General features: G+C 50.8%; 2 protein-coding genes across 4 annotated transcripts in view; both read right to left on the bottom strand.

Annotated features, from left to right (window-relative positions):
- Positions 1–6,332, bottom strand: part of WBP2NL (WBP2 N-terminal like) — a 32,633-nt gene extending 26,301 nt beyond the window's left edge. For both annotated transcript variants that reach the window (XM_040637619.1, XM_040637618.1), the window contains exon 1: positions 6,205–6,332. In XM_040637619.1, coding sequence (XP_040493553.1) covers positions 6,205–6,266 — 62 coding nt within the window. In that variant the 5' untranslated portion in view covers positions 6,267–6,332. The remainder of the gene's footprint in view (positions 1–6,204) is intronic.
- A 2,101-nt stretch (positions 6,333–8,433) lies between these two features.
- On the bottom strand, positions 8,434–27,095 carry SEPTIN3 (neuronal-specific septin-3). Of its 2 annotated transcripts, none has more exons than XM_040637616.1 (11): positions 27,014–27,095; positions 22,651–22,842; positions 19,361–19,489; positions 18,859–18,940; positions 17,750–17,887; positions 16,287–16,404; positions 15,290–15,385; positions 13,586–13,685; positions 12,306–12,357; positions 11,919–12,012; positions 8,434–9,764 (listed from the first exon to the last, which is right to left on the bottom strand). In XM_040637616.1, exons 1-11 carry the CDS (start codon positions 27,021–27,023, stop codon positions 9,699–9,701), a joined length of 1,077 nt encoding a protein of 358 aa, XP_040493550.1. In that variant the 5' UTR covers positions 27,024–27,095; the 3' UTR covers positions 8,434–9,698. The 2 variants fall into 2 exon arrangements, with proteins under 2 accessions (XP_040493550.1, XP_040493551.1); XM_040637617.1 differs by having other exon boundaries at positions 13,586–13,682.
- Positions 27,096–27,280: the final 185 nt, after the last annotated feature.

Below are 27,280 nucleotides of genomic sequence, written 5' to 3'. Positions count from 1 at the left end.
AAGAGAAATGGTTCTGATATACGAACCTTCCAAAGGATGAACAATTTAAGATCCAACTACATGCTATCTACAAGAGACTAACTTTATTTCTTTTTTTACTTTTTATTGAAGCATAATTAACATGTAGTGTTGTGTTAGTTTCAAGTGTACAATATGGTGGTTCAACAATGTTCTTAAGTGCACGTGGAACATTCTCCATGATAGGTTACATGTTATGCCACAAAACAAGTCTTAACAAATTCAAGAAAATAAAAATCATCTAAGGTATTTTTTCTGATTACAATGGAATGAAACTAGACATCAATAGCATGAGGAAAACTGGAAAATCCACAAATATGTGAAAATGAAACAACTGACATTTTTATATAACCAATGGGTCAAATAAAAAGTCTCAAGGGAAATTGGAAAATACCTTGAAATAAATAAAAATGAAAACACAACATGCCAAAACTATGGGATGCAACAAAGCACTATTAAGAGGGAAGTTTCTATCTGTACATGCATACATAAAAGAGAACGAAGATCTCAAGTTAACAACCTAACCTTACACCTTCAGAAACTAAAGAACAACTAAACCCAAACCTAGGAGAAGGGAGGAAATAAAAATCGAAGCTGACATAAACAAAAGAGAGGATACAAAAGCAACAGAATAAAAAATCAGTGAAACTCAGGCGTTATTTTAAAGATCAATGAAACTGACAAACCCTTGGCGAGATGAACTAATTAAAAAAAGAGAGATGACTCAAATTACCAAAACCAGAAATGAAAGAAAGGACATTACAACACATGCCACAGAAATAAAAAGGATTGTAAGAGAATACTATGAAAAATTGTATGCCAACATATTGGATAACCTAGAAGAAATGGATTAATTCCTAGGAGCTAATTCATGAATAAATAGAAAACCTGAACAAGCCAATAATAAGTAAAAAGATTGAATCAGTAACCAAGAACTTCCCAGCAAAGAAAACCCCAGGACCAGAGAGCTACACTAGACAATTCACCAAACACTGAAAGAATAATTAACACTAATCCTCCTGAAAATCTGCCCAAAAACTGAAGAGAAGGGAACACTTCCAAGGTCATTCTCTGAGGCCAGCATTACCCTGATGTCAAAGCTAGAAAAAGATACTATAAGACAAGAAAACTACAGATTGGGGCGCCTGGGTAGCGCAGTGGTTAAGCAACTGCCTTCGGCTCAGGGCGTGATCCTGGCGTTCTGGGTTCGAGCCCCACATCAGGCTCCTCCACTAAGAGCCTGCTTCTTCCTCTCCCATTCCCCCTGCTTGTGTTCCCTCTCTCACTGGCTGTCTCTCTCTCTGTCAAATAAATAAATAATCTTTAAAAAAAAAAAAAAGAAAACTACAGATTAACATCTCTGAAAAATACTGATGCAAAAATCCTCAACAAAAGACTAGCAAACTGAATATAACAGTACATTAAAAGGATTACACACATGACCAAGTGGGATTTATTCCTGGAACATAAGATGGTTCAACATATGAATATCAATCAATGTAATAAAAATGGAACTACCATATGATCCAGCAATCTCACTTCTCGGTATGTACCCAAAGGAAATGAAAATAGGATATCAAAGAGATACCTGCCCTCCTACGTTCACTGCAGCTTATTCACAATATCCAAGATATACAACCTACATGTCGGGTCAATGGATCAATGGATAAAGAAGATGTGGTATTTATATATATAATGTATCACTCAATCATGAGAAAGAAGGAAATCCTGTCACATGTTACAACATGAATGAAACTTGAGAACATGGTGCTAACTGAAATAACCCAGAGAAAGATAAATACTGTATGATCTCACTTATATGTAGAATCTTAAGGGAAAAAAAGTCAAATGCATAGAAGCAAAAAGTAGAATGGTGTTTACAAGGGAGGGACTCAGGGAATGGGAGAAATGGGGACATGCTGGTCAAAGGGTACAAATTCATAGTTACGGAGGATGAATAAGTTTAAAGATTCAATGTACTGTAGGCATGATGACTACACTTAATGAGTATATTGAAAGGATGCCTGGGTGGCTCAGTGGGTTGGGCTTCTGCCTTCGGGTCAGGTCATGATCCCAGGATCCTGGGATCGAGCCCCGCATTGGGCTCCCTGCTCAGCAGGGAGCCTGCTTCTCCCTCTCCCTCTGCGCTCTCCCTGCTTGTGCTCCCTTGCCCTCTCTCTGTCAAATAAATAAGTAAAATCTTTTTAAAAAAATGAGTATACTTGGGGCGCCTGGGTGGCACAGCAGCTGGGCATCTGCCTTTGGCTCAGGGCGTGATCCTGGCGTTGTGGGATCGAGCCCCACATCAGGCTCCTCCGCTGTGAGCCTGCTTCTTCCTCTCCCACTCCCCCTGCTTGTGTTCCCTCTCTCGCTGGCTGTCTCTATCTCTGTCAAATAAATAAATAAAATCTTCAAAAAATAAATAAAAAATAAATAAAAATAAAAATAAAAAATGAGTATACTGAACACTGGAAATATGCTAAGAGAGTAGATTTCAGGCACATGCATCACACCAAAAAAATGGTAACTGTATAAGGAGATGGTATTAGCTTGACTGTAGAAATCATTTCACTACATATATGTATATCATATCATGTTGTACATATTATATATATATATAATTTCTATTTTCTAAAAATAGTTAATATGGTAAATTTCATTTTATATTTTTTACCACATACAAACACAAAATCATGAACAACTTAGTAAAAATGGAGAAAATTCACAAAGAAAGTTTATCAAAGACAAATAGCCAACAACCTTAGGAAAAAATAAATTCACTTGCAATAAATTTTTTTAAAGATTCAATTATTCAGACTGGCAGAATAGCAAAGTTTAATACCAGGTGTTGTCAAGGGTGTGGTGAAATGGGCACTCTGAGTATTGAGAGGAATATAAATTGATATAGGGTGACTTTGCAAAAATATATATTTCTCCATACTTTTGTATAATTTAAAATATTTTTACAGAACTTTCATATTTTTTAAAAATACATTTTAGTCTTTTTTAAAAGTCTATATCCTCTGATCCCACAGTTCCACTTCCAGGAACATATCTGCAAGAAACATTTTGACAGGTGGGCAAAGATAAGTTGTCAAAAGTGTTCACTGAGGCAATGTTTACAGCAATGACAAATTACACCCTGAACATCCTGGATAGGGGCTCGAACAAAGATTCATGCATACTGGAATACCAGTCATTGAAAATAATGATGTAGATATTGATACTGGAGAGCATTCCCAATACGTTGGTAAGTGAGGAAAACAAATTACAAAGCAGTCTCAGGTGTGGGGGGTGTTGTGTGTATTTCCATGCAGGGAAGTGCAGAAGGATACAAACCAAAATGTAAAAAGCACTGGATGTTGGAATCTGTGGTAATTTAATTTTTTTTCTAATTTTTCTACAATAAACACATATGGTACTATCTGCACAATCTTAGAATATTGGTTAAAAAAAGAAAACTCAGTGTCTTCCCTATTTACCAATAGAGTCCTATCTGCACAATTATAACTTAGCTGGGGGTAAAAAAACAAAAACAAAAACCACCTCCCCAGAACACAGCTACAGTGTGATGAATTTCTCAAATGTGTATTCTGAATAGGCAAAAGAAGTCAAAATACAACCAATCTTCTCCTTCTCAACCTATTTCTTTAACGTAGGTTCTATCAACACCAAAAGAACCCCAAACAATCCCATTAAAAGATGGGCAGAGGAACTGAACAGACATTTTTACAAAGAAGACATACAGATGGCCAACAGACGCATGAAAAGATGCTCAACATCCCTCATCTTCAGGCAAATGCAAATCAAAACCACAATGAAAGATCACTTCACACCTGTCAGAATGACTAAAATCAAAAAGACAAGAAGTAAGTGTTGGAGAGGATGTGGAGAAAAAAGAACCCTTGTGCACTGTCTGCAGGAACGTAAATTGATGCAGACACGGTGGAAAACAGTATGGAGTTTTCTCAAAAAAATTAAAAATAGAAATACCATAAGATCCAGTGATTCCACTACTGGGTATTTACCTAAAGAAAATGAAAACACTGATTTGAAAAGATACAGGCACCCCTACGTTTATTGCAGCATTATTTACAGTAGCCAAGATATGGAAGTAACATAAGTGTTCCTCCATAGAAAATTAGATGAGGAAGATGTGACACACGCGCGCGCGCGCGCGCGCACACACACACACACACACACACGCAGGAATATTATGCAGCCATAAAAAAGGATGGCATCTTGCCATTTGCAACAACATGAGTGGACCCAGAGGGTATTACACTAAGTGGAATAAATCAAACCGAGAAAGACGAATACCATATAATTTCACTCATATGCGGAATCTAAAAAACAAAACGAATAAACACACAAAAAGCAGAATAAACACAGAGGACAAACTGATGGTGTTGGAGTGCTGGGTAAGATGGGTGAAGGGGAATGGGAGATACAGGCTTCTAGTTTTGGAATGAATAAGTCACAGGAATAAAAGGCACAGCATAGGGAACACAGTCGAGGATACTGTCATAGCATTGTATAGTGACAGGCGGTGACTACACTTACAGTGAGCATAGCATAACTTACAGAGCAGTCCAATCACTATGTTGTACGCCTGAAACTAATGTAACATTGTGTGTCAACTATGCTCAAATAAAAAAATTTAATAAAATAAAAATAAAGAAATATCATAGTTTCTATACAAGAAGCCAGAGCAGTGACAGGGTGGGTCTTTTCTGAGGAGAAAGCAGAGAAGCAGTCCTTTTCCTTTCTGAGGGACAGCTGGAGTTGAGAAGTTCAAACCCCAATCAAAGCTCTCCCACATGCACTGGCAGTATGATTTTAAGCATTTTATTTCTCTTTGTTTCAGTTTCAGAAATTCCCTGAGAAATAAGGGAAATACTATCAATCCTCATTGTAGATAGAGCAGTGATTAAGTATAAAGCTCTTACTAGTTAGTGTTTGGCGATGATTAAGCATTCAAGAGCACAGAGTGGACCCCATCAAGATAACTCAAAGGACCATAAAATCAGTGTTTCTGTTATAATTTTTTAAAACATGCTTTATGCCCTGCCTCCAACCTACACACAGAAAAGCAGAGAGGCTGAGCGAGAAGATGCCCAAACACCAGATCAGAAGTGACTTCAGGGCACAGCGACACCTGCACCCCAGGTCAAAGCGCTCTAGGCCCGTGAGCAGGGAAACCTCGCGGTCAGAGTGGCGGGCCATCATCTCCTACTACAAGGGAAGACGGACGGCCTCCACCGCCGGTAGGAACCTGTCAAGAACATTTTCTGGGGGAGGAAGCAGAGAAAACAGATCTGGACATCGGCAATCGGTGCTGTCTTAGCGGATCTTCCCGACAAATGCGCAGTCTCCCCGGAGCACAGCACTGAGTGTCGGAATCTCACCGCTACCCGGCCACAAAGGAGACCGAGGGCCAGTCGGAGCGGAGGCGGGAGCCCAAGTCTAAGAACTGGAAAGCTGGGCGGGAGGAACCGAGGAGAGCGGAGGGGAGGCGAGGCATGAGGTGGGAAGGGGAGCGAGCAGCGGGCCCCGGCGGCCCCGCGCACAGCCACCGCGCGAACCCCGAAGCGCCACGCAGCCAGCGTCCTCCTCCCTAGGCGTCTGGCCGTCTTTACGGTAAAGTAAGAGTAGTCATCCCCCCACCCACGTCGGGGCGAACAGAAACGGGTCTTCTGGAGGTCCTGAGAGCGAGGCGAGGCCCCAACAGGGCGGGATCCACAGAGTTGTCCGCACTCCCGCCTCTTTCCCCTCGGTGTTCCCGGGAAAACGACAGGGGCGCGCCCACCGCTCCCCCCTCCCCGGCCGCCGTCACCCCGCTGTGGCTCGCGCTCCCAACGGCAGCAGCACGCGACCCGGAGGGACGGCGCGACACCCCACTACTGCCAGTGCGCTCCCGCCTTTCTAGGCGACGAGCGCCTCGCACCGCGCACCCGTCCATTTACCTGAGCGAGGCCACGCGCTCCAGCCTCTGCCACCTCCGAGCCCCTAAACGCCCGCGAGAGCACGCGCGCTCCAGGGGCGGGGCGGGGCTCCGCCTGCTGCACGCGAAAAAGCGGGAAAGGCCCCGACTGGCTGAGAGTTTGCAAACCGCCAGCCCCACCCGTCGGTCTCCTCCCGGCTCTAAGAGCACCCCTCCCCGCCCCCCGGCTTCCCTTCAGGCACCTTTCGCCAAAAGGGATGACGACCCCGCGGCGGTTCTCGGTGTGACTTTGATTCACCGCCATTTTCTTCAGGCCCCCTCCTGCCGCCCCTCAGATGGGAAGGGGCGGGGCCTGCGCCAGGCCAGGGGCGGGGCTTTGAGGGGGAGGGCGGAGATTATGGCGCAAGGAGGAGGGTGGGGGGTGAGTGGGCGAAGGGGCTGGTCACGTGAGGGGCGGTGGTCTGAGAACCAGACTGCTTAGAGGTTGAGACTCCCGCTGACCCGGAAGGGAGCGGACGGGGGGAATTGACCCCGCCTCCGGAGCGCGGAGGGTTGAGTGGTAGGTGAGTGCCCTCCTGATCCACACCTGTCCGCTTGGTCCCTGCGTCGTAGCCCAGGAATGGTTGACCAACTGCCGGCAGGAGTAGACAGAAGCAGGATTTTCCTGCGTGCCCCCTGGCCCGGGTCAGGAGGCTAATGCCCTTCGGAGAAAGGGTCCAGAAGGATTTCTCACTTATCCTAGGGCGAGCAGAACTTTTCCCCCACCAGCAAAAGCCTGAAATCTGAGCCGGTTTCTTGTGAGGCAGCATTCGGGAAAGGGTGCATGAGCTGGGTCGGGGAGCTGTGCCTGCTCAAGATAGAGAGAGAGAGAGAGAAAGAGAGCGCGCGCGAGAGAGAGAGAGCGCGAGCGCGCGAGCGTGTGTGTGTGTGTGTGTGTGTGTGTGTGTGTCAACCATCGTACCTGCCCTGCCTCCTCCAAACGGTGATTGTGAGGATCCGGTGGGATAGGTTATATTGGAATCACTTTGAAGACTAAAATGTTGTCCATATTCTATTTCCTTTAAAATTCACAAAACAGCACCAAAGCGCTTCAAGCAAAGGGATGGTAACATCTTCTGGATTACCGTATTTCATCAAGTTTAAGATGCTGCCAGTTATAAGATGCATCATTTTTAAACGTACCACTAAGAAAAAAAAGTTGCAAAGATATGTCATCATTGTAAGCTGGGTGTTTTTGTTTTTGTTTTAAAGATTGTATTTATTTGACAGAGAGAGAGACAGCCAGTGAGAGAGGGAACACAAGCAGGGGGAGCAAGAGAGGAAGAAGCAGGCTCCCCGCGGAGCAGGGAGCCCAATGCCAGGCTCGATCCCCAGGACCGTGGGATTAGGCCCTAAGCTGAAGGCAGACTCTTAAGGACTGAGCCACCCAGGCGCCCTTGTTTTTTTTTTTTTTTTTAAGTAATCTCTACACCCAGCATAGGGCTTGAACTCATGACCTGGGGATCAAGAGTTGCATGCTCTACCGACTGAGTCAGCCAGGTGCCCCAAACTGATTTTTTTTTTTTAAACACAAGACTATTGGAACAAATGAAATACAATTGGAATGGTGTGAAGTTGCAGAAAGAGCATTGACAAAGAGTCCTCCTCTTGCACTGGTAACTACTGTGCAACTTTGGGCAAGGCAACTACGCTTTCTGGACTTCAGTTTCCATAGCTGTATGAAAGAATTGGACTAAAAGAACTGTTTTCTCTTAGCTGTGATATTTTAAGTTCGCAGAACCACTCAAATCTTCCATCTCCCCATCTCTGGTCCTAGTCCTCATCATTTTACCTGCGTGACTCCCCACCACTCTTCTATTGCTTGCATTCACCCTACGGAATATGGAGGCCCCAAACACAATTGCATATAATCATCCCATTCAAATTCAGAAAGAGAGAGAGAGACAAAGTCGTGTTATTTGCTAGCTACAGAAGAGATTAGGAGCCTGAAAGGAAGGAAGTTTGGTTTAAGTTTGAAAAGACAAGAGACAAGCTAGTGCTTTAAATGTAAATTCTTAATTCTTAAAGTATTATTCACTGTACAGTAGACAGATTTCTGGGCACGATGGGCCCACTCCTTTCATAGAATTGGGTTTTATGCCTTCTGGAGAAAGGAGGGAAAAGCTAGGAAATTAGTTAAATGAAAATAAACCTTGTTTTCATTGAAGGAGACAGGCTATACAGAACACAGCATCCCTCAAGGTCTAGCATGATAGCTCCATCACTCCTCCTGAATACAAAACTCCGTGAAATCATGACTGAAGTCCAACCTCAAGCCAGCTGAAGACAAACTGATCTCACGAAATGTTTTCCATCTGTAATTCCTGTGGCTGCTTCTTACCAAAATGGTCCCTGTCTCGCCCTCCACCCATGATGTAATGGCTGATTTGGCCAAGGAGTGAGGCGCACAAATGAGACACAGGCCAGACAGCTCCTGTTCAAACAGCAATGTTTAGTTGTACAACACATAAAGTCTAGCAACATTTACACAACCAGTCTGAGTGTCTGTTGGCTTGTTTTCAACTGGGAAATTTAACCACGATGTCACCCAAAGGTTGGCTGGGACTGGTAACATTTAAGAAACGGGTCGTTCTTGCATCCCCTAGGCTTGGGCCTCTTGCTCCATCAGGACTTAGTTGTAGATGAATGGCCCACAAGTCACCAGCCTTTGAGAAAGTACTGTCCAGGTGGAGATGGCGGGGGTGGGCAGGCGGGGGGGGGAATCCCATAAAGACACAGTATGTGGGGCAGTGGCAGCCAACATTCGCAAACATTCATGCATCTGATGGGGGGCTTTGCCCTCCGCTGGGTATTTTCCACTAGCCTACAGGGACCAACTGTGGCCAGGCTAATTCATTACTCACATTAGCAGGGTGGAGGTGGGGGCAGAAGTAGTCAGGATAGGTAGGAAGAGATCCCTCTTATTGCTAAGTGGACAGAAGGGTGCTTTTTTTTTCTTCCTAGAGTTCACATCCCGTGGGTTTCTGGAGTTTTGTGTCTGTGTTTGGTTCTTTTTTTAAGTTCGAGGGTAAGGAAGTCAATTCCAGAAATGTCTCTTCAGGAAAACCACTCTTTCTAAGTGGCTGCCTTACGGGGTGGGGAGGGTGTGAAACTGAACTCTGGGCCAGCCACAAGCGGCGATTTTTTTTTTAAAGTGACCCTAGGCCTGGCTCCCCTACATCTGTAGTGACCCATCATTAGAAAGAAGCTTTAAGCAATGAAAGAGGTACCCTTGTCCCACACCGGGGCTCACACGGCTGACATCAACAAATCTGACAAGCAGAAAAGTTGCTTTCTTGACCCTTGAAGGAAGCCAAGAGTAGCTCATGCACGTGAAAGGACTGGGAGCAATGCCATTTCCCCTCGGAGATGGCTACAAGTAGCTGGTATGGGTTTGCAAGGGCAGAAGGAGCTCTTGATGAGTTCTTTCCCCCTACGGATGGGCTGGGACCGGCTGACACAGACGATGGAGGAGGGCCGTGCTGGCGAGAACTCCATTCCACTGGGAGGAGGGGGGCGGTTTGGATACAGGGAGGAAGCAACTGTCCTAAAGAGACAGATGGCCCCTCCGACCTCCTGAGAGCTGAGGGGGGCTGTGGTGGTGGTGGGCTGGGCAAGCACAGCCCTAAAAAGGGCACAGCCCTGCAGCAATAACAGCTGGGAGGGATGGAGGGAGAAGCAGCGCTTGAAATGGCCTTCATTCAGCAGTGGGGCAGGGGGTGGCTGGCACGGGTGGAAGGACAGTGCCCAGGAGGCCTTCTCCCTGCAGGGGGGTTGAGAACGGTTGAGGGTGTGGAGACCAGCAGCTGGCAGCAGACACACAAAACAGCTTCTCCGGGGAGGCTGACATCAAGTGGTAGGGGTGCCAAGCATCATTCTCTACCCAACCTCTCCAACACCCGCCACCCCGGCTAGACCTCCCCTTGCCAGTCCTAGGTGGCCAGTCCCAGGTCTACATACACAACTGCCTACTGTATACCCCAGGGATCCCTCTCCTGTTGAAAGGTAGCAACCTCTGGGCTTTAACCCTGCTGCTATTCTATCCTGACAGGTGCTTACCCTGCAATAGCTTTGTGGGTGAGGGAGGATGTGTATGGGATTGGTGAAGAGCCTCCAAGGAAGACTGAGACCATAGGTTTTGGGGCTCTGGTTTTGGAGTCATCCACCTCTTTCCCCTGGCCCACCGAATCCTGGACTGAAGTCTATGTGTTTTCCTAGCACCTGAGTGATAAGAGACTAGAAATGCTGGGATTTGTCGTGGACCAGTAAAACACCGAGGGCTGGACCAGAAGATGGAACTGGAGACTGTATGAGGTCATTGTAAACTGTAGTTAGTTGGTGTTTTCCCTTACCTAAGGCTAACCTGTTTCCCCAGCCCCAAGGTTCAGCCATCTTACAGACTAAAGGAGAAAGAACAACTTGTTTGTAAAACCAACGGGGGAAATCTATGCATTAATAAATACAGGGCTGAAGGGAATGGCAAGAAAAGTCTAGACTGTATGATTGTGGGTATTGTTCAGAATGTCTACAGGAGTGAGGAGGGGGGAATCGGGGAAAAGCAGAGAAAGACAGACAGACAGACATGCACAGTGAGAGAGAACAGAAGTCCAGAGGGGGACAAGCATGTATGAGAAGCAAGCAGTAGAGAAGCCAGCTTGTTCAGGAGAAAGAATCCTGGTGGAGAAAAGTGAGGTGTTGTCTCAAATGTGCCTCTGAAGCCAAACCACTAAGAAAGGCAAAAGTCGTGTATTGCTCTTGATACTGCTTTAGATTTAATTCTTCTAGAACTTAATGCCCAAAGAAAGGTTGTCTCACTGGACCAGCACATGTGCTTCTCGAGCCAGATACTGGGAACTGGGTAACTCATTGTGTTTCCTCCTCTGCCTGGACCCACACGGGTCCACCATGCACTGTGGAAATTTTCTTTCCCACTCGTCTCTGCGGGCCTGATTTCTCTCGTAATCCCAGTGTATCCTGTCACGTGTTTGGGCTGTGATTTTATTCTAAGGTGGCCTGAAGTCCTTTTTGGAAGTGGACTGGGCATAAATCCTAAATACAGAAATGTCACTAAGGTGGATTAGACTCGAAGCAAGTGAAAGAAGTCAGAGAGGGGCAAGATGCAGGAACGAGGGAAGGGGGAGAAGGCAGGAGCAGAGGGGAGCGAGGCAAGGCGCATGTGGAAGCAGGAATCTGCAACCAGGACAGACGGTGACAGGTGGTGGGTTTTGGACAATGGCGACGACACACACTGAAGGGTGAACTCTCTTCTCCACTTCTGGGCACGAACCCTTTCTGCAGGAGCCCAGCTCCGGCCTACTCTGCTCTCCCTTGACCTTCCCTCTCCAAGGAAGTCCTAGCCTTACCCTAGATGGCCACCCCTCACCACCACCACCCCAGGTCCAGCTCCAAAGCTGTCCTCAGAGAGTCTCTGCAGTCCCCGTTTGTGGGCGGTTCAGAGATAAGAAAGAGTTACCTGTGGCTCACCTGTTCCCCATCATTTTTAAGGGAAACCTCCCCTAGACCTCTTGAGTGAGGCACCCGGCTTTGTTCTGGGACACAAGGAAAGGAGACAGATAATGGACAGCCATGGAGGAGCCAAACTTACAAGGGACCTTCCAGGGAGGGCAGTGAAAATACCTCACCCCTGCGCAGGTACACACACACACACATACATACACACACACGCAGGCACATACACTCTCTTTCCCGCGCACACACACACACACACACACGCACGCACACACGCACTGTAGACAAACTCCACAAACACCAGACAGGCCTGTGGGACAGAGTAGAAAGCAAGAAGGTGGTTGGTGTGGTATTGGGATGCGTGTGTGGAAAAGTGGGGGTGTGTGATGATACAGAGAAAGGGCCGTCAGGGGTTACTGTCGTGGCTTTCCTCTGTGTCCACGCTCACCGGAGGGAGGCCTCCATTGTCATTGAGCCGCTTGGCCCTGTAGGTCTCATAGTGGATGTTGTGCGTCACTTCCTTGAGGTCCTGGAGGTGGGTCCTGAAGGACAAAAGGTGAGAGGAGAGACGGGTGTGATTAGGGGTGGGAGGAGGAAGAGACGGACCCACATCTGAGGTCAACGCATCACTCCCGTGACCTGGGCCCAGTGACTGGGACCCACGCCAGAGAGCCAATAACACTTCTTCGGCCCCTTCTGCTTCATGATGGGACCTGGAACGGGGGGCAGAGAGCTCTGTCAGAGAGACCTGGAGATGGAGGAAGTAGGTCTGAATGGATGGCCTCCTGACCCCAAATAAATAAACCTGCCCTCTGAGGGAAGGGGTGCATCTCACCTGATGACAAAGTCTCGAAGCAAGGCAAACTCACAGTGGTTGAGGTTTTCCACTGGGAACAAAACAAAACAAAACAGGTGGTCATTTCACGAATGTAGCAACACCCAGCAGGTGCACTTCTCTTAAGGGCACGGAGGCATTGAGGAGAGAGCCACGGGGCAGGTCACTTCTTGTAAGCCTTCCAGAGGTTTGCTGCTCTGGGCACTTCTGTGCATGGGAACAATGGCACAATACTATTCTAGACTCTGTGAAATAATAGCTAATAGGGACTATTAGATTTCCCATTTTATAGGAAATCTATAAATACACAGGGAGTCTAAAAACTGGCCCAAGGCCTACGACACAATTCCTATCTTTGAGGAGCTTATAATCTAATTGGAAGACAGTAACACACACAGTGTGACAACGAGCCCTCTTAAAAAAGGGCACCCACTACTCGATGAATCTAATTCAATACAGATTGAGTACCTACTATCTGCAAACCACCTGCCAAGCGTCGTGGGAGCAGAAGGGGATTAGGATATGAACGTTCTAGTCCCACAATCTAATGGACGGGACAGACATCCTCATAAATGATTCCAATTCAAGGCAGATGAGAAAATGCCATTAAAAAAAAAATCCCCACACCGGGTCATAGGCAAATGAGAGACAATGTGATCCGATGGGATGAACTTGGTTTTTGAATTGAAATAAACTCAGTTGTGGGATTGAACTCTGGCTCTGAAATCCCAGTTTCAGCCACTAACAAGTCATGTGATCTTGAACAAGACCCTTCACCTGTCTGAGGCTCGAGGCCCTCGGGGGCTAACGTTCTGAGTCTCGCCTCCCCTGCTCCCCGCAGAGGGTTATCGCATTTGAACGAGATCACTGAAGCAGTTCTTTAAAACCTTTCAGAATCGTTATTGACCTTCTCGAGGTCACATCCATTCACAACAAACGAAAACGGCCACATCCGAAACACCCTCCGCAGTTTGTCAGATCACGTCCCCTTTTATGCGAAAACCTTTCTCTGGTTTTCCCCGTGCTTTTTAGTCTCTCCACGTTCTCCATTCCTTCCATGCACGAGTCCGGGCCTCCCGGTCAGGTGCTAGATCGGCCTTTCAGCGCTCCCTGCCTCTAAGACTCAGCTTCTCAATTAGACTGGAAGCTCCTTAGGGCAGGGTCTGGCCGCTTTCGTTTTGTGTCTGACGTGCCAGGATAGTGCCTGACCTCTAGATGCTGAATACGTCAGCGTAACTGACCACCAGCAGCTGGTTCTTCAAGAAGATGCGCTGAGTTACCTTCAATGATCCCCCAGGGAGTTTTTCTGCCGAGGACCCGCTTCCCATTCACTTGGTACTCCTTGTCGCTTCCCACCACAGCGAAAGGCATGCTCTCCTGCTGGACAAACCACACACACCTGCATGTCAGCCTCCTCCCCTCCGGGCCTCCGCGGACAGGACGCCCCACGGTCCTGGGCCCCTGGCCTTGAACTACACGCTTCTGTTGCTCATTCGGTGATCCCACTGATGGCAAGGGCAACGCTCTTGTCTCTTAAAAGACTCTGTTAAAAGGGAGTCTGAAGTCCTGGGTCCGGTCCTGGTCGCACCCCTGCCTGGCTGGCGAACCTCAGTAGGTCAGCTTTCCTTCAACAAAAAGTGTTGTACTTTTTAATAGGGCTTTATCGCATTCGGTTTGGTTTGGAACGACTCTGTGAGCTAGCTAGGATGGGACGACCGCGCTTCAGGGATACCCACCCTGGTGACAGCCAAGTGAGAGGTGCTTTATGCTCCCTCCCATCAAACCTACTGGCAGAGGCCCAGGTCCGCCGACCTCCACCTTCTGAAGTTCATAGGCTCCTCTGCTCCCCCCGCCATGGGTTGTATATATTCGCCAAGAGCCAGCTGTTTGTTGCCAAACCTATTTGCCACACGTGTACTTGTTATCGGAAAAACTATTATTTAAGCCAAGGCTGTATGACCGTGGAGAACTGTTTCTCTGAAAATCAAGCTGAGTGTTTCAGAAAGACTTGAGAAAGGTGAGTTGCTCTTGCCCTAAGACCGGACTTATCCTCAAAGAAGAGCCCTTGTCTGTATATGAAACAATGCTTAATGAATGTGAAGGATGTCATTCATTTTAACTTAATAGTTCAGTGAAATATTGCTTTAAAAATATTTAAGATTTGTATACATCGTTTTTTTAATGATTTCTTCACTTGGCTGGACTTTTTCAATTAACTCACCAACGACCTGTCTCAACTACACCAGATAGGTTATGCACCCCCGACAGAGGAGAGTCGAGACCAAAGCAGGTAAGTGGCTTGTCCCAGGTCATAGTGGTGAGTAGAAAAGCCCAGACCGGAACTCAGGATTGTAATGTAAAATCCCAGAATTATCGAAGTTTGGAATTGAGAGGGATCGTAGAAATCACATGAAGCCTTGAGATCCCCAGGAGACGCCCCAGGGACTGGTGAGAAGACGGTGCTCTGTGCCCACCCCTGAGCCAGAGCGGCTCTGTGTTCATGTTTTATATACAAGAGTTCTGTCTGACATTAAATTTTTTAAGAGTTCCTCTAGAGGGAAAAAAAGCCTATAAGCCACTCACCTAGACTGACCTCTGCACTTTATAGAGGGGAAACTGAGGCAGGGCTCTGACAAAAGCATAGACACCTTGGACCCCAGCCTGATGTTCTTCCTGCCCATGCCCTTCCATCAACCACACCCTGGTTTTTCCAAGCCTTGTGGGGGGAAAAAGAGGCTTTTGGGGTAGCCTGGGGATGGACAAGAACCTTGGCTTTCTGGGCTCACAGGGTACACAGGGTTCACAGTCCTAGCCAGGGCCCTACTCCTCATCCTCTCCCATGTCACTTCTGGTCTGGGTCAGGCAAGGTGAGGCTGAGAGTACGAAGAGGGAAAAGCAGGTGGCAAGACAGAAAGGGTACACGATCCACATCCTACTGGTGCCAAGGGGACATTTGTGCGCTGAACAGAGCCCCGAGCACCCACCCGGATTTTGTCATTCTCCGTCTTGTCCTCCAAATCCTCATCAAATTCCTTCTGGGGGTAGAACTCGATGCCATTTACTTCGAGCTCCTTTCGAACCTAGGGGCGAGGAAGAGAAGCAAGGTAGCCAAGTCTCAGGATACTGGGAGTGGGGAGTGTGTGTGTGTGTGTGTGTGTGTGCACGCACGTGTGTGAGCACGTGTGTGTGCCGAAGTCGGAGGGATGAACACAGCCTTTCACAATCCAGTCGTGTCTGAACTCCAAGGCCCTGAGCAGCAGGAAGACCCAATAAATGGCAGCCCCAGTCATACAGCTGCTACAGCCCAGCCCGAGATGAGGAATAGTCTGGGGGTACAGCTTGCTTCTCTCAGGGTCCAGAAGCTTAAGGTTTCAACAAGCAGCACAACTGAGTACAGACTCCCATGGGCAGTGCTCATGCTGCTATGTGTCATATTCCTGTTTGCAGGGAAGAGAGGCAAGGCTCAGCCCCAAGTCTGTCCGTCTGCCCTTTCTCGAAGCTTGACTTGTCTCACCTCCTCCAGGAAGCTGTCCAGGAACTCCCCACTAGTCTACCTGTAAGTTTCTCAAAGGCAGCGAACGGCTTTATATCTCCCTCGCAGGCCCCCACTGCCATCCCTGTGCACCCAGCGGGGGGTGGGGGGAGGAGCTCATAGAAGACACTAATAAAGACTGGCGGGCAGGTGATTACTTAGTCTAGCCCCTCAAGCGATCTAATGTTGAGGAGGGGCTTCTCATGCGCATGGTGATTTACGTGTTCAGTGGTCTTCACCAGTCAGTTTGGAGGGTGGGAAGGAGGCAGCCTCAGGCTGCTAACTTCTCTTCACCATTGGTCGGCTGAAACCGCCAGCCCAGCCTCTTTAATGGTTAAGTGGGAGCTGGGTGGGAAAGGGGGGTTACAACAATCAAGGATAGGACATGGCTTGGACCAGAGAAGGGGAAGGCAGGGTGGGGACAGGAGAAGGAGGAGGGGCCTTCTCACCCTTTGCTTGAATTCAGACTTCTCCTCCAGGGTCATGGTGTCAGCCTTCGCAATCACGGGAATGATGTTCACAACTTTGCTGAGGTGCCTCATGAACTCCAGATCGAGGGGTCGCAAGCTGCGCCCAGAAATGGCGGGGTGTCAGAGCCACCTTGCCCTCCCCCACCCCACCACGGCCGCCTCGCCAGGGCCACCCTTGGGACAGGAGGAAGGAGCAGGGAGCCTGGCTGAGGCCCAGGGGCTCCTCCGTCTCCTCCCTGACACGCTCCCAGCATCTCACCGCCTGCAGAACAGGCTGCGACTCTCTGCCCCGACTCGGCCCCCCATCTCCCCCTCTCTTCAAATCCTGCCCCTCCTTCAGGACAGCGCTCCTGATGTGGGGATCTTTTTCTCCTGGGAATAGCCACAGACTGTCGTCTCTGCCTTTATGTCCCTTTATGTCCTTGTGTCATGGTTACTCGTGTATCTTATTCTCCCTATGGGACAGCACTTTTTTGTAAGTAATCTCCATGCTCAGTGCGGGGCTTGAACTCACGGCCCCCTGGTCAAGAGGCACGTGCTCGCCAACTGGGCCAGCCAGGGGCCCCAGGACAGCACATTTGATGCGCCTTCTCCCAGCCCACACATAGTCCCGCAGAGGCCCAGCTGGGGGCCTTGGCCCTCCCCATCTGAGGGCCCAGCTCCCCCTAGACTCTGGGTCCCCAGTCTGGGCAACTTACTAAGTCAGGCTATCTGCTGGCTTGCTCTGACCTTGGGTCCACATTCTAGGGAGGAGTAAAGCTAATCTTTTTATTGCGTCCCTGGACCCCACCATCAAACACCTGCTGATACCTGGTTCTTCCAAAACTGGGGGCCCGCCTTGCTCATGCCATCCACTCAAGAAATGAACTTCTGGCCCAGCAGTTAGGCATAGTAATACGTTATGGAAGGTCGCCTGCTTACCCTCCTGGGTCTCTCCGTCCCACGCTGGCACTCCCTGTCACACAGCCCCATCTGCCACTCACAACCAGACTTCCCTGCACACCTGCTCATCGCCACCTTCATCTCTAGACATGCTGGGCTGCCCACCCACCAAATGCCTACAGCTGGGTCCTATACCCCCCAAAACACATGCCCTAATCCAGTAGCCCTGCCCCTCCCCGTTTCAGTCTTCTTGCTGCCCACCCCAGCTTCGTGCAAAGCAGCTATCTCCTGAAGAGACGAGGAGCCCTCTGTGCTCACACACCGACTCCCCTCTGCTGGCACAGTGGTGCTAGAACACCAGGGGGCAGCCTGGGGGCTGGGGTTGGTCAGCTTTACTCTCCCGGTAAGAAAATCAGACTCTTTTGGAGAAAGTCTGGGAGATCACAGAGCCCTGACGACATTGAGTCCCATCCGGGGAGACTGGCTCTCCAAGACAGAACGGGCACAGCTGACACGAACCAGAACCAGGCGCAGCCGTGGGGGGAGGGACTGGTACGTACGAGTGTCCTGTGGGGGAGATGAAGTAGAGGCAGCAGTGGACACGAGTGTCGGGGATGCGTTTCTTCCTGGCGATGTTGACCTCCTCCTTCAGGAACTTCTCGTACTGTTCATTGATGTACTTCTCAATGGGCTCCCAGCTGGGGGATTGGGCGGTGTGGGGGGTGGGGGAAAAAGCAGGTGGATGTCCCAGAAAGAAACGCCTGTTGACCCTTCTCCCTCAGGCTCCCATGGATGGCTTTCCTTGTTAGCAAGGCCAGAACTCTCACGGGCACCTAGTCCTGGGCTGGGCCAGAGAAACCTGCACAACCCGCCCCACCCCAGATAGCAGCACATGCTTTCCCTTCCTCCACTCCTTATTAGCTAGGGGGCTCTGGGGCAGGCTGTGCCCCTGTCTGAGTACTAAGGGTGCCTGGAGGAATTCAGGATAACGAAGAACAGCTGTACAGTACGGCACATTGCAATGGTATATAGAAAGTATTCAACACGGCAACGACTCATCATTATGACACTTGTCCATGCCATCGCGAATTTCCCCTTTAAGGAGCATGCCTATAACGAGAGGAGGGGACAACCAGTCACTTTTCTAAGATGGTTCCAAGTCGTGTTGTTTGGCGGCCCTGCCTATGTGCGGCAGACCCCAGCGCCCTCACAGAGGAAACGTGGTCTCCGTTCCTATCTGGGAGCAAATCTCTGCCTGGAATTTTCCATCTACATCCTTGGGGGGATGCTGACGGCCGCTTTGCTCTGCGAATTCCCAAAGGCTCTCTCCTCATGGAAATTCCCCTCCGTCCTCTCTTCATGCAGGGTTATGACACTGCCCACAGGCCAAGCTCAGCCACGGCCTTCCGCTCAGCCTGGATTTGTGCCCCGGCTCCCCGTGTTCTGTCTGCCCTGCTGTCACCTCCAGGCAACGCCACAGCCAAAAGTCCCTCTGCACTGGCCCTCCTGGGCCTCTTGCCTCGCCTCCGTACAAAGCCCCCGTCTCCCATCCTTTAGCACGCCTCCCCACTTAGCCCCTCGGCATGGAGGGCGCAGCTCGTTCTCATATGAATGAATCTGCACCGTGTTCAGCGTCGTCAGGGCAGAAATCTCACAGGCAGACATATACCAGTTTTCATTGTTGATCTGGTCTCCGAAGCCGGGGGTGTCGATGACGGTCAGCTTCATTTTGACCCCGCCTTCCTCTATCACTGGGGGGTGAACAGAAAAGGCACCAGGGAGGTCACTCGTCAGGCTGATGCTGGCTACCCTGCTGCCTACCAGCCAGGGAGACGCAGGCTCCTTCCTTCCTCGGGACCAATTACTGGAAAAGTCAAATTCAGGATCTTCCCACCTCAGCACCTCTGTTCATGCTGTTCCCTGCTCCTAGCATGCCTTCCCTGCTTCTTGCTGCCTGAATCCCACCCATGTTCTACCATCCAGCTCAGGCCCCATTTCTAATCCCTTCTGTCTTGTCTAGACCAAGGAATTGGCTCCATAAATTTTAGGCCTCCTTCTCTTCTGTCTTGAGATTGCTTTTCATTTGTCTCATTTCCCAGTGGGCCTGTCTCTCCCTCTCTGGCAGACAGCCTTCTGCACAGTGGCCACAGGAGTCCCTGCCTGGTCCTCACCGTGTCCAATAGCTTTGATCTCCACCGTCTTCGGAATCTTCTCCTCCCGGTTCCAGCTGGAGGCCTTGCGGCTCACCTGGGATTTGAAGAGCGTGTTGACCAGCGTTGACTTGCCCAGTCCGCTCTGACCTGCCACAAGACAGGAGGAGGATGACACGGTGGGGAAGACCCGTGTCCACCTCCTGAGCCTGCCATCTTTCCCACGAGCTTACAGAATTCTAGAACCTTGATCCAGGCCATGCCCCCCACTCATGGGGGGCAGAGGACTGAGCGGGAGAGCAGGCAGATGCGAATGGTTCCCTGGTACCGGAGAAGGACTTGAGGAAACAGCAGTTGGATTCCACATTCTCTCCTTCCTGGAGCCTCAGGACCGTTGGGAGAGGGGACAACCTCTGCCTTTGGCCAGTGTAGCAATTTTTTGTTTGTGTCTGCTGGACTTCAGCTTTTAGTCTTTACTAATACTAAACAGAATGACAGAACTACTTTGCCCTCTGATAGTGCCTCAGTGGACCCGAGATTTTCACATCTGTTACCCAAATCTGCCTTTGAATCCCACAGCCCTGGGAATCCCATAGCAGAGCTCTCTTCACCCCCAGCTCAAGCGGTCCTAGAGATTGACCCCACCTGACATAAAATGTATGCAAGGTCACATAACTAATAAATGCAAGACCAGGGACTTGAACCCAAGGAATCCCTGGTCCGTGTCCACTCTTTATTCCAGTGTCACAGTTAGTACTTCATGCAGATAAATGCCTGAGAGGGCACTGAGGGAGGAGGGGGCAGCCAAGCAGGCAGGGCCGGTCCCTCACCTCCACTGCCCTCACGAGCGCTCCCTTTTGACCCGTCTTTTTCTTTTTTTGTGTTGTATTGGTTTTTTGTTTTTAAAGTAGGCTCCGCTCCGAACATGGGGCTTGAACTCAGGACCCGGAGATCAAGAGTCACATGCTCTACCAACTGAGCCAGCCGGGTGCCCCATTTTGACCTGTTTGACACAGGCCTACAGAATCTACAGAAGATTCCGTTGCAAGGAGGAGTTCTGCAACTAAAAGGCACTTGAAAACCACTGGCCCAAGACGTGCTTCTCAAACTTGTACACGCACGAGGATTGTGCAAGCAGGCCCTACAACTGCTCAATGGTATCAGCATCACCTGGACCCTTGCAGGAAATGCAGGGTCCCAGGCCCCGCCGCAGCCCTATGATTCAGAATCTGCACTTTGACAGGACTCCCAGATGAATCACATGCCCAGTAGAGTCAGAAGCACTGGTCTAGAACATCCCTGTGGTATATTAGGAAAAGGACAGGCCCGGAGGGCAAAAGCCTAAGGCTCCAGACCCAACAGAGCAGTTTCCCTGAACACCTGGGACTAGCCGTGTTTGCTCCTCTGGTTTCTTTACTGACAACTGAAGGCAAGGGAGGGAACTGGATGAGACCAGGAATAGCAGATAAGGTGCATGTCTCATTCCAACTGATCAATCAGTAGTAGCCGCCTAGACCAATATGTTAACAAGGCCACCTGCATGCTCAGTCCCGAACATGAGTCATGACTGACCAGCAATGTCTCTCCCCGTGGCGCTGCTGGGGAGAGAAGAAGCCTGTACGGCTTCTACTTGCTGTTTCTGGTCTGGATATTTCCTGAGGTCATTTGCTCACGAAGTACTCTTGAGTGCCAAGTGCTGTGCTGAACTAGAGGTAGAGAGGCGAACAAGACATCATCTTTACCCTCCAGAAGCCATTTAGTGTGAGGAAGACTGAAACACAAGCAGGCAGTTACGATGTGTTGCAATAACCGCCGTGAAAAAGGGAACCACAGGGTATTAAGGCAGCAAACTGAAGGGAATGTAATCCAGTCTGTCTGGAATCAAGGAGGACTTCTAGGAAGAAGCAACAACTAAGCTGAAATCTGCCGAGAAACTTTGAAAGACCACTGAGAAGCTGGAATGGGGTCTAGACAGCGGGAATGTTAGAGTCAAAGGCTCCGAGGCAGGAAAGAGCACAGCGAGTCCAGGAGAACTTACCACCAGGGAGTAGAATGCTATGTGGTTAGTGGTAGGAGGTGAGTGGAGAGAGAGCACCAGGCCAGGCTAGGAGTTTAAGCTCTTAAATCTATTGAAGGCTTTTAAGTAGGATGAATGACCTGAGGAGTTCTGCAGGTTAGAAAAATTATCCAGTCACTGGTGAACAATGGTTTGAAACAGAAGGAGGACGAGGAGGGTCAATGCCACTCAGAGTGTGGCCCGGGTTCATGGTCCCTGAACCATTTGCTACTCGTTCTTGAGATAAGAAATTTGTACCAGAAAGTAAATTGACCGTAACACTAAACACACTGTGTAGTTCAGCTGATGGGTTTTTTTAGAGCAAGACTTTCTAGATGATTTCAACTCCAGCCACCTCCTTATCTTTGAGCAGCACTGAGGCAGGGGGCTGTGACGTTCTAGGTGGGAGCCCTAGCTCAGCTGAGAGTGGTCACAGTGGAGATGGAAAGAAGTGGGCAGACTTCAGAGAGATTTACAAGGGAAAACTGACAGGTCTTGCTGATTGATTGAATTGGGGGATAAGGGAGAAAGAAAGAAGATGCCCACATCCCTGTTTCAGCAACTGAGTGAATATCTCACTACTAACAGCCAAAGGTCCCTTCCTGCTCTTCCATGCTGTGACCTAGCAACACTGCTTAGTGACCAATCAATGTCCTGAAAATTCTCTTTAAGCTTTCAAGCGCTACAGAAGATCAGAAAGAAGACCGCCCGGGGCGCCTGGGGGGCACAGTCGTTAAGCGTCTGCCTTTGGCTCAGGGCGTGATCCTGGCGTTCCGGGATCGAGTCCCACATCGGGCTCCTCCGCTGGGAGACTGCTTCTTCCTCTCCCACTCCCCTGCTGTGTTCCCTCTCTCGCTGGCTGTCTCTCTGTCACATAAATAAATAAAATCTTAAAAAAAAAAAAAAAGAAAGAAAGAAAGAAGACCGCCCGCCATCTGATACCAGTGGGGAAAGACACTGGTGATTTCTCCACGCCACACACCTAAAAACTGGCTGAGCATTGCTAAGAGGCTGCCTGCGTCCACCCCCCTGGTGTTGGGGCCAGGCTGACCATCCACCCAGAGTTCCTACCCCTGATCAGCTAGTCTTCAGGGGAGAAGAGAATCAGGCTTTGTGATCAACACAGTGAAATCTCTCCTCCTGGAAAGAGCTCCTCCTAGGGAAAGCCAGGGCTGAAGCCCATCCTAGAGAAAGAAATAGGATCCTCGGTACTGCCCACCAGCATGGCCTCTAGTGACCCCGGAGCCTTCCATACCGACCACCATGATGTTGAAGTCGAAACCAGTCTTCATGGTCTTCTTGCGCATCTGCTCGATGATGGTGTCAATGCCAATGTAGCCCAGCAGGTTCGAGTTGATGCTGACGGGTTTCATGGGCACTGCCGGCTTAGGCCTGGGCTCAGGCACCAGCTCTGACATGGCTGCGTCCGTCCTGGCCTCTGGGAGCCCTGCAAAGCCAACGTGGGAGAGGTGGGCTGGAGGAAAACAGAAGTCACGTGGAAGCCGCAGTATTATTCTCTTGATACCGAGTCACACAGAGTTGGGACTGGAAGGACCTCAGGGGTCATGCAGTATGGATCCCTCATTTCACAGATGGAGAGACAGAGGCCTGGGGGGGGGGGTAAGAACTTCCCCAAGACACAGAGCGAGTCAGATGCCAGATGGGGGTCAGTGCCCAGCCTCTCCAGCTGCTGGGGCACTCTGGTGCACTCGCTGCTCCAAAGCATGTCTGTGTGTCTAAGCCAGGAACTTCTCCGACGTGGCCATGTTGACATTTGGGTCTGGATACTTATTAGAGGGGGAGGTCCTGTGCACTCTTGGATGTTCAGTGGCCCCCTGACCTCTACTACATGCCAGTTGTGACAACCAAAAATATCTCCAGACAGTGCCCCAAGGGCAGCATACCCCTAGTGGAGAACCACTGGTCTAAAAGATGATATCTGGGGTTATTCTGACTTGAGTCCTACCTCCTCAAATAAAGGGCTAAGACCTTTTAGGACACTGAATCTAACATCTGTTGACTCTCTGTCACTGACCTCAGTTGCTTTGTCTTTTAGAAGCAAACAGGGCTACCCCCCTCGCCCCCAGCCTCAGCATCCCCTCTGTTTCATGAGTATCACTGCAAGGTAGGGGTGTCTATGCCGTAAGGAGCCCCAGACACCATCCTAGCCTAGTTTTAAATCTGTGGGAGGAATGTCTCTCCTTCTGACCAGACCAGTGGGAAGGGGATGAGACACAGCCAGGTTGGGGCAGCCACTTGCCTATGATGACATAGTGTGTTCTTGGGATGGTGGGTGGCAAAAGAGAGGGGAGGCTGAGGACAGAGCCCTTCCCTGGTCGGGAAAGGCCAACATCCCTCTAGGTCTGGCAGGTCACACATAAGGGAAATCTGTTCATTTCCTCATGGGGCCAATGTCCCCCAGGGTAGGTTTCAGTATAGAGCAACTCCATTTTCCCATCCATAAAATGGGTGCGTGTGTGGTGAAGTGCAATGGGCCTGGCCCTGCTACTTGCCGGATGTGCGGACTTGGGCAAATCACCTCCCCACTGTGAGCCTGCTTCCTCACCTGTAAACTGGCTAGGATCATGATTAAGGCTGTGGTAGGATGCCTAGAAGTACCCGGCATACTCCTCCCACTCTCAGACCCTCTTGCCCCGTGCCCCTTTCAAGTTCACCAGCTTGTCTGGAGGCCAAATGACATGGGGCGTGTGCAAGCGATGCTAATTACACAGCAGTTACTGGACTCCACGCTCTCTCGAGGACCCCTTCCCGCTTTGCCATTCTGGAATCCTGTGGTTCCTGCAGAGTCTCAGGCTCACAGGGAGAACTGATGAAGCAGCAGATGGGCCAGAGGGGGAGGGGACAGGAGTGCCTCCCTCCCCCACCCCCAGACTCAGCCAGGAGTCTGTTCTTGTACCCCCACCACCTGGTCCTGCCACCAGTGCTGGCAAGACTCTCTCTCTCCCAATGGGAAACTGTTCTTTCCTTGTCACTCCCAGGCACAGCCAAATCTGACAGAGCCTCAGGACCTCCCCAGAGCCTGGCGTGGCTCCGTCCTGCTTCCCGGGAAGCTGTTGCCAGCCAGGCAGCTCCAGGCGGCCGCAAGATTGGCTCAGCCCTGCAGCAGCTGACTCTCAGCCTGGCCTGCTCCTCCACTCTCTGCACGTGGCTCCCGGGCCCCACTCAGCACACCTGCACCGGGGGCCGTGCCCCATTTTCCCTGCCCAGCTGCTGCCACGGCTGGCCCAGGCCACTTCCCTCATGCCTCTACAGCCAAGGCCACTTGTTCTCCCAAGCCACGTTGTGAGATAGATCCATGGGGAGGGGGTGTCTTATCCTATTTTACAGACCTGGAAAGTGCGTCTTGTATTCATTTTCGGGACATTTTGTTAGTATCCTTGTAAAGGGTGTGGTGTCACTATGGCCGGCTCAGCTCTAGCCCGCTAACGGCAGCACTCTAAAAGAGCATTCCCAAAAGACAGACCCTGGTTGCAAGAAGGGGGCTGCCCACCAGATTCCCAGGCAACTTCTAGGACCAGCAAGCACCTCCTAGCACCCATGCACACACTGTGTGGAGCACCTGCTGGCAAGTCACCTCTCCCGACCCTACGCCAATTACACGCCAGGCACATGCTAACAGCAACCACCCGTCAGCCACAAGCACTGCAAACGTGGCAGGTCACCATGTCACAACCTCTGCTGGACAACCCCTGCCCACTCCGGCCCCCGGCTGACACCTACTCACTCCTTCTTCACCATTCAGCTCAAGGCCTACCTCTAGAAAAGCCTCTGCTTTCTACCTGAGATGGGTGCCCCTCTTCTGTGTTTCCTTGGCCCCCTGAGTACCTTGTACCCATCACGTTCATTCCCTCACTCCATCCCTTCTAGGACATTCATGTGCTGCCAAATGGGAGCCTACTCTAGCCAACCCCAGACTTGAGGCCAAAGATACTTTTGAACCCCAAACAAGGTCCTTGCCCCCAAGGGTCCACTATGCGGTGAGGGTGCCTGACAAGTACATAACAATTCCCAGGGCACAGGACGATGCAGCCTTAGAGTGGAATTCCGTAGCTGCATCCTCTGCCCAGACAGCATCCCTGGTTCTTCCAGGCCGACCCCCGATGGGCAGGTGGCCCAGGCTTAACTCCTAGCTGGATGACCCCTGTGAGCCTCAGTTTTGTCCTCAGGAAAATGGGCACAGTACCTACGTTGCTGGGTTGCTGTGAAGGTTACACAAAAGCATGGACATAAATTACCTGGCACTGAACATACGCCCACCCCTCTTCAGGGAAGAGGCCATGTCTCATTGATCTCTGTGCCCCATTGAACCTAGTATAACACAGGCACTAGCAATGAATGGAGGGATGGATGGATGCCTCGCAGGGAGGCAGATATCAATGGATGGATGGATGGATGGATGGATGGACGGACGGACGGACGCCTCACAGGGAAGCAGATGTCACTGTAAACCATCACCTTTCTTCTCCCTCACAGGCTGCTCCCTTTGCAGAGCAGCCGACCCCCAGCCAGCAAATGGCTCCTGTGTAGGCCACAGTCAAGGGAGTAGACTCTGTTAAGAGAGAGCCTCTCCCTCCCCGCAACAGGGATTGGATGGGGGTTCCCCAAGGGTGGGAAGAGCTAAGGATGAAGGTCACAGCAGGATATAGCTCAAGTGCCATCCTGCCTAGGGTGGTCCTTGGGGGTCCTCCTAAGCTCCCAGCTCTCCCAAGGTTTCTGTCAGCAGCAGCCCCAGCCAGGGGCCACCTGCCCCATCAATGCTCTAGGGAGAGGTACTGTCCACCTGACTCAGCTCTGGCTAAGTCCTCCGCAGAAACAGCACCCCCCCTCCCCAAGCCCAGCAAGGACCCCGGTGCTTGCTTCTACACAGGCAAATGAATGGCTTTGTCTTTGTCTGGCCCAGGGACCCCACCCCTCTGTTGGGAAGGTGGCAGCAGGGGGAGGGGATCTTTCCAGAATAGCACCTGCCTCCTTGGCTCAGTGGGGAGTGGGGGTGGGAGGGGTCTCTACAGCCGGCCCCCCCTCGCAGTCTTCAAGGCCCCACCCCCACCGGCAGAGGCAATTCCAGACCACCGCAGCTCCAGCCCCCGCTCTCAGAAAACGAATCACAGAAGACGTCTCGGTCCTTTCCCATTCACAGTTGCAAAGGGCCCTGGGACACCCCCTTCCCCCATCCCAGTCCTCTGGAGGCCAATGAGTTCCCTTGGAGACCACCAGCTGGTGCCTGTCTCAGCGTGCGCCTGTGTGTGGGGGAAGGGGCCTATGTGTCAGCGCACAGGTCTCTTATCTGGCTGTAGGTGGCCCTGATACCTGTGCGTGGTGTGCATGTGTGTGCGTGTCTTGGTGCGCTCTAGCGTGGGCTTTCTGTGCACATCTGGGTCCCTGCTCGTATGTCCGTGGGCCTCTGTAACTCCCCGCGATCCCGTGTGTGCATTTCTCCGGGCATGTATATCTTGGGGTGTGTGCGTGTGTCCGTGCATATGTCACCGCGCGTGGGCTCATCGGCGCAGCAACCCTCCCTCTGATAGCACCTCCAGCCGGGCTTTTCGGGGCCGCAGCCTCCTCCCAGCGGGCGCCGGTGGCCGGGCCAGCCGCCCTACCTTTGGACATGAATCCTCCTTTGTCTCTGTTCCTCCGGGGAGATGCTCAGGGCGCGGGGCTGCAAGGCTGAGCCGGGCGCGGGCTCCTCCTGGGCAGAGCGGCCCCTGCAGCCGGGCCTCGCCCCTCCGCGCTCTCCGCCCACCCGCCCGGCCCGCGGCCCGGCCGCGCCGCCCCTGCGCCCCGCGCCGCCGCGGCCGCCCAGGACCTCGCTTCGGCTTGCTCGGCGCCGCTGCCCCTGCCCGCGCGCACAGATGCCGCTGCCGCCG

Source organism: Ursus maritimus, unplaced genomic scaffold, assembly GCF_017311325.1.
Source record: "Ursus maritimus isolate PB19 unplaced genomic scaffold, ASM1731132v1 scaffold_21, whole genome shotgun sequence".
NCBI classification, from domain to species: Eukaryota; Metazoa; Chordata; class Mammalia; order Carnivora; family Ursidae; genus Ursus; species Ursus maritimus.
The sequence above is the reverse complement of the archived record's forward strand: the minus strand, read 5'-3'. Positions and strand labels throughout refer to the sequence as shown.

Coding starts and splice junctions, on each gene's coding strand:
- SEPTIN3 (XM_040637616.1), bottom strand. Junction 15,386..16,286: donor AGTCTGAATTCAAGCAAAGG/GTGAGAAGGCCC, acceptor CCTCGCCCCTAG/GTTCGAAAGGAGCTCGAAGT. Junction 12,013..12,305: donor CTTCGAGACTTTGTCATCAG/GTGAGATGCACC, acceptor TTTGTCCTTCAG/GACCCACCTCCAGGACCTCA.